Raw genomic sequence first — 13,029 nt, forward strand, 5'->3', positions numbered from 1 at the left:
TATACATGCAATACATTTACAGACACACGCCAGTGTGTCCACATGCGCACGGATATATTCAGAGAAGGCAAAGAGCGCATTGAAAGATGCTTCTGCTGGGACATTGCTGCAGTCTCGGTTTGTTCTACTTCATTTTTAGTGTTTATCACAGTGAGTGTTTCCTGTCCCGTCCTGGAAATGCTCTGGCTTGTTTGACAGGGAAACAGTCCAGCCAACGGGTCACAGTGATTCACATCTACCTGCTTGATTCCGGTGGGAGTTTTATTTGTAGCAGCGAGAACATTTAAACCTAAAAATAGAACAAGAAAATACCTAAACAAGTAGCCTAGACCAGAGTAAGTTAATAATTCAAGATGGATACTTGATGGAAGTACTTTTTTTTTGTTTTTGTTATTTAGATGTACAAACCATAGACCAAATGACCAGTGGCTTCTAATTCATGCTTACGTTTGCCTTAATATTGTTAAAAAGCCAAGGAAACACTTTTTTTTTTCATAATGGAACATTAAACTTCTATCACTGTATGTGTTCCTTCTTAGAAAAAGAAAAAATGACTCTGGCAACTTATTTATTATTGAATAAATCTTCATTTGAACCTGTAAGTACTGCATTGTAATAAAGCGTGTATAGTATAACATAGAGAAGCACTCGATGATTCTGCTGGTGTGTAGATGCAGTTGAACAACTACACTGTTTATTTGGTCTTCATATAAAAATGTATTAAAATTGAAATAGTTGAAAGTATTGTTTTCACTTTTTACGATTAAGTCAATTTTTAAGTTAAAGTCACAACATCATATTAAATAATAAAAACTTGTTTTTTAAAATACACAGGAAACACTACATGGTGCCTTTGTTGACATTTAAAGGGGAGTTTAGTTGATGGACGTGCTGTGTGGCCTCTGGGGGTTTGGGTGGCTGTGGCCATTGGGTGAGGATGGTGAGGTCGACCGTAGAGGCTCTGTGGATGCTGACTAGTAAAAAGGTGTAAGAGGCAGCGCTATTGGATACATCTCGTAAGCAGGAGGCGGGCTACTTGGCCACACGTTTGTCAGCCTGGGGTCAAACTGTAAGAAAAAAAAATAAAGGTCAAAGTTAATTTGTGTTTTCACGTTCAATTTCAATTATCAAAGTGTTTTTGTCAAGGATATTTCAAATTATGCAGTAAGGCTGAGCCTGGAGTCCTGCGTTATTAGCCTTGCAGTGAAGATGATAAGTTGTTAGACTCTTACAGGACCAGTCAAAAGTTTGAATGCACCTACTCATCCTGTACTGTGCTCACAATGTCAAAATTTCTTATTGTATTATGTTTCCAACTCAACGTAGGATCTGTTCAGTTTTCTGGAATCAGTCTTCTCAGTCTAGACATTCCTAAGTGTCAAAAGTAAAAACTGCTCTAGAGATTATGCTTATTTATTAAAAATGAGTAAAAGCACAATTATTTCGACCTTTTTCTTCAGGGATATTCTTGTTTCCCTCACTTAATGTGTGCCTGAATGCAGTCCTGTGTGTCCGGATCGGACGGCTTGATTTTCCCTCTGACCATCAACTGTGAGACATCATATGAACAGGTGTTTGCCATCACAGTGAGGTTGTACAAGCATCCAACTAGCAAACTGCCTGTTGGATGTTGCACAGGGACTCAACTAAGACAGTTGCAAGTGTCTGATTATCTATGTAAATGTGGTATTTCATATCTTTCTTTTTTTGGGTTAACTGTTGCCATTAGGGAGAATTGTATGTATACCGATAAGAAAGAAAAGTAATTGAACTGAATTTATTAATTTGGCACTTTCTCCTCTATTGGAAAACTAAACTGTGTGAAGACAGAGCAGGGAAATAGCATAGGTCATCCAGACATGACAGTTTTAAATTGAATTGAAACACAACAAAATGTGGAAAAATGTATAATGTCTGAAAACTCTCAGCATTGCATGTGCCAATAATGACACTAAGCCTGCATGAATGTCTCCGATATAGAAAAGCACTATGTAGCCTGTAACACTAATGACTAAGAGCTGTATGTGTGAATGTGAGTTGTAGTGTAGTGTAAAAGCACTTTGAGGGGTAAACTAGACTAGAAATGACCATTTACTTCGCTTTTTAGGTGAAAGGATAAACACAACACTATGTCTGCAGTATTTGTTTGGTACAAATTCCACCAACTTTACAGATGTTTACAGCCTCTTTATTATTATAATTAATATTTAGCATAATAAGTTAACATCTATACCACAGCTGTTTCTGAGGTTTTCACCTCGGTAGTTTTAAAGCAACTGCTAGTTAGCTTAGCTTAGCAAAAACACTGAAAACAGCTAGCCTGGCAACAGGAGGTGCAGGACTTGTTGTGTTGCCTGACCCAGGAAATACTAACCTATTAAAACATAATAAAAATAAATGACTAAATAGATAAATAAAAGGTGTTAAAGAAACCTATGAGAGACTAGTGTGGAGATTATTTAACATCTTTGTGCTCGCTGCCAAACCAAAGTGTTTACCCACCCATCCAAATTATTAAATTCAGGTGTTCCAATCACTTTCATGGCCACAGGTGTATAAATTCAAGTACCTTGGCATACAGACTGCTTCTACAAACATTTGTGAAAGAATGGGTCGCTCTCAGGAGCTCAGTGAATTCCAGCGTGGTACCGTGATAGGATGCCACCTGTGCAACAAGTCCAGTGGTGAAATGTCCTCACTACTAAATATTCCACCGTCAACTATCAGTGGTATTATAACAAAGTGGAAGCGATTGGGAACGACAGCAACCACGAAGTGGTAAAATGACAGAGCAGGGTCCACGGAGACATGGATGAGCGAGTTTGGTGTGGAAGAACTTGACCGGCCTGCACCTCAACCCGATAGAACACCTTTGGGATGAATTACAGCAGAGACTGTGACCCAGGCCTCCTCTTCTAACATCAGAGTCTGACCTCCCAAACACGCCTCTAGAAGAATGGTACAAAAAATCCCATAAACACACTCCTAAATCTTCCTGCCCAGAAGATTTGAAGCTGTTATAGCTGCAAAGGGTGGGCCGACGTCATATTAAACCCTATGTATTAAGAATGGGATGTCACTTAAATTCATATGGGTGTAAAGGCAGATGAGCGAATACTTTTGTATAAATATCCTATCACTGATCGTGTTAAATACTTTTGATACTGTAATCTTTTCTTTTTTTCTTGTAATATGTATGATATTTCCTATGAAAGGAAACGTCAGTGTTAGTGTTGATTCGTGGTATTTTGAACACACAAGTAAGTAGTAAAACTGTTCAAACACAGAGGAACATTTTGTCAAATCTCTTTTTTATTCTTGAAAAAAAAATACAGTAAAACAGTCATAATCCAATCAAGCAAATTTAATTAAAGTCCAAATTAGCCCATTTTGTACAATGCCAATTTAAAAAAGTTTAAGGAAAAAGGGTGAAATGGGATGATAGAGGTGGGGTAGGCTGTATGAGTGGAGTTACAGGAAGGAGGTGGGGTCAGAAGAGGGTTAAAGTAGGAGGAAAAACCTTGAGATTTGAAGGAATCTGAAATATGTTTCATCAACATGGCTTCGTAAGGTACCTGAAGCTGAAGGTTTTGATGGATGAGGTGCTGGATCTCCATATTTCGTTCTGCTTCCAGGTAGAGCCAGAGCTTCTCCTTCATCATCAGTATTTCTTCTACTTCTCCTTTTTCTTTCTCCAGCTGCTGGACCCTCTTCTCCCAACTTTCTGAGATCCCAGAAAGCTCCTCTCTGATGTTATAGGCAGCAGCTGAAAACTCCATCTGGAAGGTCTTCTTTTTCAGTTTGAGCTCTCTCCGATAGTGCTCCTCTCTCTCTCCGACAGTCTCTTGTGGAAATTTCCTTTGCATAGCTTTGCAGGCCAGTTGGCTCTCTTTCAGAGCTGCCACCATCTTATTAACCTGAACCAAGGTGTCAAGAGTGCGCCTTCTATTCTTCGTGACGGCCCTGCTTATCTGTTGGTTCACTGAAGAGCTCTTGCAGTTTAGCAACTTTCCTCTGCCAACTGTTCTCTGTGGCCCTGAGCCTGCTGGACTCAGCAGTGGTTCTCACCCTCTCAGCCTGCTGTCTCTGTATAAGGATGCTCTGCGGTTAAGAGAGCTGATCTTCTCGTCTCTGATCTCGAGCTCCTTGCTGGCTTTGTCGAAATCAGCCTTCAGATCATTTTTTTGCTTCTCAGTGACCAACAGCTTTTTTCCCAGGTCTTTGTTTTCTTCAAAAAGTTGAGGTGTTTGATTTATCCAAAAACCTCTTTCCTTGAGAACCAAGTTTTTGGTTGTGGTCCTCAACTTTCCATCAATTTCCTTTTATTTTTTTGGCCTCCATTTGTCTTTTCATATCATTAAGGCCTCTGATATAATCCTGTAAAAAATCATTTAGCAGAAAAATAAACAGATTTTTTCTTATCTTAGAGCAAAGCAACATAAACCTATAAAGAAATCAAATTAAATCTTACTATTTCCACTAATTCTTTCCGATGAAAATATTCAAATATGACCACAGAGACGAATAAAATTTATTTTATATAGTGTCTTATCATGTTTGCTTGGCTTTCTCTTCTTGACATGAGGATGAAATTGGAAATTATCCAACAAGTGTCAAAGCAGTGGAAAAATGTCACGTATCGGACAAATCGTTAAATATCAGGCTGCAGTACTTTGGTGTTCAACTGGTGAAACCAAGTGAAGTGAATGTCCTGATCTGCAAAGCCTTGTTCATATAGATAGTCTGCATTATAGAATGTCTTTCTTACGGATGATGACATGACAACAAATTCTCTCTAGAAGACCTAAATCAGTTCAAAAGAATAAAATGTATAATTTTATCATATCATTAAATATATGTAAATGGATAATGTCCCTAAATCAAAATGTTTTTCAGACTTTATTCACACTCGGAGGTCTCACGAAGCTTGCAGTCTCCCCCACTGTACCCGAGACACTATGCATTTGTAAGAAAAAAAACCCTGTCTGCCATACAAAGGCAATTCAATATTTTACAGTCTAAAACAAGGTTGTCATGTTTTAGAAATGATCAAAAAGAACACCTTTTCAAAGTTTTTTGGGGGAGGCAAAGTCTTGAAATGAAACAGAATATGTGATTTGTCATGTGATTGATGAAGACGTGGCCATGTTTTGTCCCATTCAACCAGAAATAAAGTCAGGATTTTTAAATCGGATGCCAAAACGCTTCTATTGAGTTTTTGTTTCCAACTATATAAATTGTTGGCGGAGGATTGCTCAATGAAATGAAGTCACCAATCAAAACCAGATCAATAAAGAGTTGTCATATAATGACAGTTTACAAAATAATAAAAAAAAATTCGAAAGTGTCTTTAGAATCAGGCTTTTTAGCCAAATCTCTCAAATTATGGCTACTGAAGTATAGTGTTGAGGTACTTGTAATTTGCTTGAGTATTTTAATCTCATAATCTCTTCTCCAAATTTATATTTAAGCTGTTACCTGACAAAAGATTATGATTTTAAAACCTATCATGATAAAATTAATTGTATTGAATACAATATGATATAGTATTAAAAAAGGCTTGGATTCAAACGAGCATTAATCCAGTAAATTAAATCAGCGGCCATTAAATTGTCATTGCTTGCATGTTATCCAGCGCCAGTTTAATTATGTTTGCCTGATCTTGAAAAAGATTAGGACTTTTCCAAACCCATGATAGAAAATGTAAAAGTTGTACCCCATATAATCCTTTTTAGATATTAATCCATGCACACATCTGTGTGCAAAGGGATCCAATGACATTGATCAGCTGAGAATGGAAATTGATCACGCACCAGTGAGTAGGGCGGTGGGAGCTCCACTGTGCTGTAGCGAGGAGGGAATCTGTCATAATGTGTGGCCACTTCGGCATGATCCTCAGGCAAAGAAATTGTATTTACTTGCATCGGTATGGTGACATCATGCGTTTCAGTTTTCTTTTTCAAATGATAGTAGAAGCAGAGGACTATGACAGCAATGGATATCACCAGGATTGGCAATCTAGGAACAAATTTAGAAACTTATTTAATACAGACAGCCAACTTCCACTTAAGAGAGATTCTTTCTTGGTTTGATTTGATAACTTACAAGTATTGAACGATATTTACTGCTGCAGACATAGCTGGAGTTATGCCAACCTGCTGGCATTAAAGTGTGTGTGGGGAGGAGAAAAGGATTTTATTGACAAATGGAGTAGCAGTTTCTGCTAGTTTCTGCTGCTTTAATCCACAACAAAACCAGAACATGAAATGAATGTTATATATATTTGGAATTTAAACAAAATGCAGCGTAAAAATGCGTGCAAGTTCCTCAAATCTAACGTGCTAAATATGCAAAACACAGACATTTTTGGAATAAAGTCTGGACATACAGCTGAGAAGAAAGCGTCATGTCGCATGACGTCATAGCTCGCTGGCTTTTATATTCATCAGCTGATGTTTGACCAGTGGAGCAGTTAAATGAGACTTTGATTGCTAACTGTCCAATTAAAAGGCTATGGCCAAGAGCGACCCAAAGGCGTTTCAGCAATTTTAACGTCATTTTAAAAAGCTGTGCCGTCGTGTACGACAGGACATAAGTGTTTTCAGTTTCCACACCTTGCATTGAACCTTCATCCTATAAAATCTGCCACTCATTATGACTGCAATTAAAAATTAATAGAATTCACTTGATTTTAACATGTAACACTAATCTGAGAGGGTTGTATGATAACTGGACTTTGAATATAATATCACAGAGGGATAGGCCTTACCTTATTTCCAATCCAAAACATACAGAAATGATCCTGACCTGTGGGTCGCTGTTAAAGGATAATGTGTCACTAAGGGAGGCGCACAGTGTGATTTTACAGCATCAGTGACATGCTTAAAGACACAGGTACGCAGAGTTGTGTTCTGTGTTTAGTAGACTTTTGCTTAAGGCACAGAAAAATCACTCATACAGCTGTTTTAGAAAGCAGGACTCATTCATTATTTGGTCACTGTGTGTGTCGAATGTTTCATTTGAGATGACGAAAATATCTGCCCACACCTGCACACACGCACATCTGCCACAGGTTCTTACTACACAGGTGCATACAGTGCCAGTCAAAAGTCTGGACACACCTGCCTGTTCAGTTTGATTAGTGTTTCTAAACTGTGTGTACTATTGTGATTTTGTTTAGGAGAGTCAAAGCATTTGGGGAGTCAAAGCATTTGGGGAGTCAAAGCGAAGGATCTGAATTATGTTTTATTTTAGGGTTTTGAGGGTCAATTAGTCTGTGAAAATTTAGGGAAAAAAAGCGTCGTTTTGTCATTGTAGGTTGTTTCAATGAAGACACATCGACAAAAATGTTACGTTTGTTCATTCAAACTTCTACCACACGAGAGTGAGGAAACTGAGGAGGCTCTCAAAACTCTCTGAAGCAGCTCCACAGACCATCGAAACCTTCCAACCACACCACTGTATGGATTCAACAAAACAAAGCGCTGAGTGCAAATTTTAAAAGTTGTTATTCCTAAACTGAATGGTTGAAAAGTACATTTCCATCTTGTTGTGTATTGTTCTTAAAATATAAAAAGACACCCGTACATTTATTATAACAGACTTATTGTGCATATAGTTACATTTAGAGTCACAAACAGGTAGAATCATCTCATATGTATGCTGTATACACAGCTCATTAATTAATGATCAGGTAGAAAATTATAGGAGATATTTTTTTCTTGGTGTGACCTACCAGTTTATGTCATTTATTTTGCCAACATTTAACCTTGAAACAATAGTTCCCTCTATACATTTATCATTTAAAACCTCAGATTGATTCAGGATTTTGGGATGAAACACAAACATGCAGCTTGAGAGATCGTTCGACGGGCTCAAGATCTAACTCAGCTGTACTTGATTTTGTGACTTTGTAAAAGAAAGCACAGCATGGTTCAGGAAGGTGCTTAAGTTGAGGAGGAGAAAGATGAGCAGGATGATCAGAACTGAAGAAGCCTTTCGGATTAGAGGTGAAACGTCTTCAAGAGCCAAAAAGAAGTCCAGTTGCCCTTATTCAAGTGCTTCTGATTACCATGACCTGGATGACTGAGAATCTTCATCAACATATGAGCAGGATCATGGCTGCTCTGAGTAAGCTGGAGGGTCCGTGTATGATGGCGGTGGGTCGGGATAGGATGGTGGTTCGAGCTTGAAAAGAGGAGACATTTACAAAGAAGATTGTTTCGCTTGCTTCCAAATGATTTAGTTTAAACATTTATAGGACTGAATTTGATTTAATAAACACTAGTATTCAGGATTGTTTATGAGTGGATGTGTGATGTACCGTATATGAAGGAGGTGGACTGTAAGAAGGTTCATTTGCTTCATATATGTCTTCCTCATCCTCCTGCTCCTCCTCATAGATGGGGATGATATATACAGATGGAGAGATGCCAGGCCTGTGAGGCCGGCCCTCTGCTTCTCTTCGTTTTTTTGCAAGAAGGCAACATAAAGCCCCCAGAATGATACTTATACACAACAGGGAAACCCTGAAATGAAGGACAGCTCAGTCATATGTGTGGCATGCGTGAAGTGAGGCGTACGCCTACTCAAATGAATCTTAACATGCAGAAGAGAGGGAATACTTACTCTAGTGTGAGATGATTAATGACCATGGCAGCTTTATTTTCACACCTGAGTAAAGATTGGAGGGAAAGAGTCTTGGTCATTAAAAAAATAAAGACCAAATAACCCCCACTGATCTCATTTCAAAACCTTGGGTGTAAGTGTAAGGCTTTTGTGATGGTTGTCATTCGATTTAATGATCAATCACTTTTGTAATGCTTGTGTAAAGTTCAAAGGTATCTCCTTATCTCCTCATTCATACCCTGAAAACACACCAACATTAACAGAATGTCTTTAGGGCATATGTGCAACTGTCTGTGAGAGCTTCACCCAGCTTTCTGTCAGTGGCAGAGCAGCCACATAATCTTAAATAATCAAATATACCTAAAATATCACGTTAACTTTCTCTATAAGTCGATTGTTTGGTTTCTGAAAATTCTGTATATAGTTACAAAAGCCGCTTAACGATTATTGTAACAACGGCCTTCTTTCTTTCAGCTGAGTAACTGCCCGACTTCATTTCAGCCGTTTGATATCCCTATTCAGGCATCATCTTTTCAAAGAGCTCCTCGCGTTTGTGCTCTCTTGTCTCTAAGTTTGTAAAGTTAACTAGTAACTAAAGCTGTCAGATGCTTGTAGGGAACAACCGAGTCTTCTGCAGTTTCGGTTTTTAAGTATTTGTACTGAAGTACAGTACGAAAGAGAATGTAACTGTGCTGATGTAAAACAATGAGTTCAAAAGTTTTAAAGGAAAGCTTCGAGGTTAAAATTGGAATTTGGATCAATAAAAAGGAAAGTACAGAGAAAAGAGCGTTCATATCAGAACACTTTCCGTTTAATTTAGATGAATACATGTAACAGGTTTTGTATCATCAGACTCGCTGTCCTCAAAATAAATCGAACAGCCCTTTTCGAGATGACGATTTAACAGGTTTGGCTAAGCTGTTACTGACTAATCTGCTGTTTCCATGCTACAAATGAACCTTACCTTCAACTACCAGCCATGTAGTGGAAGTTAAGTAATGTGCTGGCTTGCACCAAACAATTTACAGCCTCAGTGACCTGCTTAAAGACACAGAGTTCTCTGGGGTTGAGGCCAGTGAGATCTGCGGCTGAAGCTGCTCTCGCCACATGGAAAACTGACACCTGTTAATGCTGGTCTCCAGGCCTGTAAGGTGACAGAGAGATTGTAATGAGAAAGGACATAATCGAGAAGGGATATCACATTGCGGGGGGAAACGAAGATGACGGGAACACAAGAATCCCTGTTTCAGCTTGTCTTTAAGGAATGCAGCCGAGGTGTTGTTGAGACTTGTTGGAAGAATCTTTCCAGCAGCTCTCTGCAACAGCGCAACTCATACTGAGGGCGAGATTTTCTCTCCCAGAAAAATGCAATTTTCAGGCTCATGTCGGCCATTTCACACACATAAAACAATTCAAAGTTAAACCTCTACACACACTCTTCTGAACGTTCTTTATTCTGTCCGTCGATGTCACGACTGACCAGGAGGTCACGCTACACACATTTTACACATTAATCTCATGGCACAGCGCAGCATGCTTGCCACCAATCTGCCAGTATCCGTGTTAACGCCTAGGAGAGAGGGGCAGGAGGTGGTGGTGGAGGGGGTGGAGGGGGTGGTGGCACAGCAGAAGAAGTGCTGGTGTGAACGGCTGGTGGAGGGGGAAGCGGTGCGGCTCCTGGTGCAAGAGGAGGTGGAGGAGGAAGAGTGGCACTCTCGCCTACAGAAGGAGGAGGTGGAGGCGGGTAGTTGTTGTTCGACAGGCCGATGGTTGGAGGTGGAGGTGGAGGCAGATCTGAGGGTGAGGGAAACGAGGGCGGGGAGGGGAGACCAGTGTCCATGGAGGAAGGGGGGGGAGACAGGTTGGGGTCCAAATTGGCAGAAGGAGGAGGAGGAGGAGGCAGGCTGCTGTCTGTTGGATTGGTGGGCAAGGTGGGGACTGAGGGTGGAGGTACGGCGATGCCGAGACCGGATCTTTAAGCAGAACAAAAGGACACTTTCAGCGATCACAGCATGCTGAGGTTGGAAAATAAATCATAGTGTAATCACAGAACATGGAAGGTGTGATCATGATAATATCTGTACAGAACAGTGCTCTCAGAACAGCAAAGGATGAGGATGTGCACATACACTGAGATCTCTTCAGAGCTCTGTGTGCTGTCTGCGGTCTCTGTCCTCTTTCTGGGCGGCTGCTCAGTGACCTGCGGAGAGAAGATGACTGAAAGTGAAAAAAAAGAAGTAGTGTGCAGCTCACCTCCACGCACACCACTGTGACCTGACCACAGAGAAGATGGAGCGCAATTCTCCTCCCAGCCTGAGCTGAATGAGAGGTCTAAAACTTCACTTTCAATTCACAAACTTCCTTACCTGAAAACAGTGTCCAATGGAGTCCAAGATGGAATATGATATCGGTGCCCTCGCGTAGCTTCTCTCCGGTTCCGTGCCTAATGCCGGTGGGGTCATCGGCTTGGAACGAGTCTTGCTTTTGGGAGTCGTGAAGGCACCGATCTCCCTCCTGGCCACCTTCTCAATGTGGATCGCTGCAGCCTGGACCCCAGCACAGAGTGAACAATACACCAGATAACGTCGTATTTATCCAGCAGAAACACACACTCATAAGAGAAGCAACAATGTCCCACATGTAGTAGAGTACGAGCAGCCCAGCTTAAAGGCTGTTTATGTAATAAGCTTTTTGTGCAGCTTAAGAGTTTGTGGAGTTTTTGTCTCCCGATCAACGTTTTTAGCATTTCATTTCCATCTCATTTGAAACCGCTAAGATTTGGTGACATATTTTAATCCTGAGGTGGAAGAACAACCTGAAATCTGAAAAGGTTAGGATATGAAAAATGCAAATTCACAATAATAATAATAAAGATTCTTCCATTTACACCCATTCTGTTGCTGACAGCATGAATGAATCCCTGGTATTTCATGTTCCATCTCATTCACTCCCATTTGCTATTGTGCATTTGTTTGCGCGTTTCAGGTCTGCAACACAGTCTGAAAAAGTTGTGAAGGACATTTACACTTAGTAAAGAAGTAGAATATCAGAACTAAAATGCAGCTTCACACCGATGATGTCGGCAGGTGACTGCGGCGATGATGTGGTGCCAGGGATTCCTGAAAGGCTGAGTCTTCGAGGTGCCAAGATCAGCAGAGGATCTCTTAGAATTATTGAAGTCCTTGAAAACAGGGTTGCTCAAAGAGAGGCTGGAGGGGGACTTTCATGGTTTCCATGTCTAAGCAGCCAAAAAAACATATTTTTTTCTAAAGCAGCTGCAACAGTGTGTTTATTGATAACTGTCCAGTTGTTATTATTTAATCATTTAGTAATAAATAATCAATTCATCGGATTGATTTAAAGCTAAGTTGGTTAAAAACACTGTGATGAAAAGAAAACGAAGCCAATTCTAATTATTTTTAATAAAATATCCTGCAACCTGAAGACTCTAGAACGGGTGAGCCCGTCAGTGAGTGTCCCTCTTTCCTCTGCATGCATTTCCATCACCCTCCATTTGTGTTCCTTTCACCACCGGCTAAGAAAGAAGCCTGTGAAGGCCTGTTCGGTGCCCTTCTCACCAGTGACAGCAGGTTGACGGAGGACTCCATGGCTTTGACCTGCACGGCCTGAGAGTCCAGCAGCTTCAGCAGGGAGCTGGCCACGCTGTTGATCTGGTAGGTCACACTTGCTAAGGCCTGGGTAGCCAAAGCTTTGGCCTCCTCGACAGCCTTGGTTGAATCATCTGCCTGTGCCATCATTCAAAATAAATCAATAATAGTAATAGTAATAATAGGTAAATGAACAACGCTCTGAGTTATTCCCGGAGCTCATAGAGGTCTTGCGCCACCGTGAAGCTGTCATCTTGTTTGTGAGCTGCACTCACCTGGATAAAGTTGCTTTCGCAGTAGTCTGCCACTTGGAGGAGGTTGCTGTGGTTGTCAACGAGGTTCCTCCTGGCAGCTGGCGCCTCTTGCAATATCTGAGTAATAACTTCGGTGACAGTTTTTTGCTCCGTCATCTCTCCCGCGAACAGACGCTGTTTGGCGAGGATGGAAAAGTTGAGTTTTTCCACTCCTTTCGGGCAGGAGTCAGTCGAGGCAGGGAGGTGTGGGGACGGCGGGGGAACGCGGAAAATACCTCAGGGCAGACTTTTTTTCCTTTTAGAGCAGCTGCTCTCTGGGCAAGGCTGCGAAAGGTGGACCTCCGCTGAGACCGCTCAACATCTCACATCTGTCTCACACATACACACTGAAATATGCTGTTTTACATATTCCCCCAGAGATGCTATCATCCGTATTTAAAACATTATGTCAGGTGACTAATAATTTACATCTCGGGAGCATAAATGACGACCATTTGCATTGTTAGTGAGAATCCACTAGAGGTCAGTGCAATCCAGAG

At 40.7% G+C, this 13,029-nt stretch overlaps 1 protein-coding gene across 1 annotated transcript; it reads right to left on the reverse strand.

Moving 5' to 3' along the window:
• Positions 1-10,122: 10,122 nt before the first annotated feature.
• Positions 10,123-12,647, reverse strand: abi3b (ABI family, member 3b). The gene is made up of 5 exons (XM_072373201.1): positions 12,512-12,647; positions 12,207-12,374; positions 10,995-11,174; positions 10,758-10,828; positions 10,123-10,601 (listed from the first exon to the last, which is right to left on the reverse strand). The coding sequence occupies exons 1-5, from the start codon at positions 12,644-12,646 to the stop codon at positions 10,199-10,201; spliced, it is 957 nt and encodes a 318-aa protein (XP_072229302.1). The 5' UTR covers position 12,647; the 3' UTR covers positions 10,123-10,198.
• Between the last annotated feature and the right edge of the window lie 382 nt (positions 12,648-13,029).

The sequence above is a fragment of the Leuresthes tenuis genome, unplaced genomic scaffold (genome assembly GCF_036924035.1).
Source record: "Leuresthes tenuis unplaced genomic scaffold, fLeuTen1.0.hap1 SCAF_20, whole genome shotgun sequence".
NCBI lineage: Eukaryota > Metazoa > Chordata > Actinopteri > Atheriniformes > Atherinopsidae > Leuresthes > Leuresthes tenuis.

What these genes read in the sequence shown, in the direction of transcription:
- abi3b (XM_072373201.1), bottom strand. Translation starts at nt 12,646, where the DNA reads ATGACGGAGCAAAAAACTGTCACCGAAGTTATTACTCAGATATTGCAA. An exon ending in GCGAAAGCAACTTTATCCAG is followed by an intron (nt 12,375 to 12,511) that starts GTGAGTGCAGCT and finishes ATGATGGCACAG; the next exon opens with GCAGATGATTCAACCAAGGC. An exon ending in AGCTCTGAAGAGATCTCAGT is followed by an intron (nt 10,602 to 10,757) that starts GTATGTGCACAT and finishes TTCTGCTTAAAG; the next exon opens with ATCCGGTCTCGGCATCGCCG.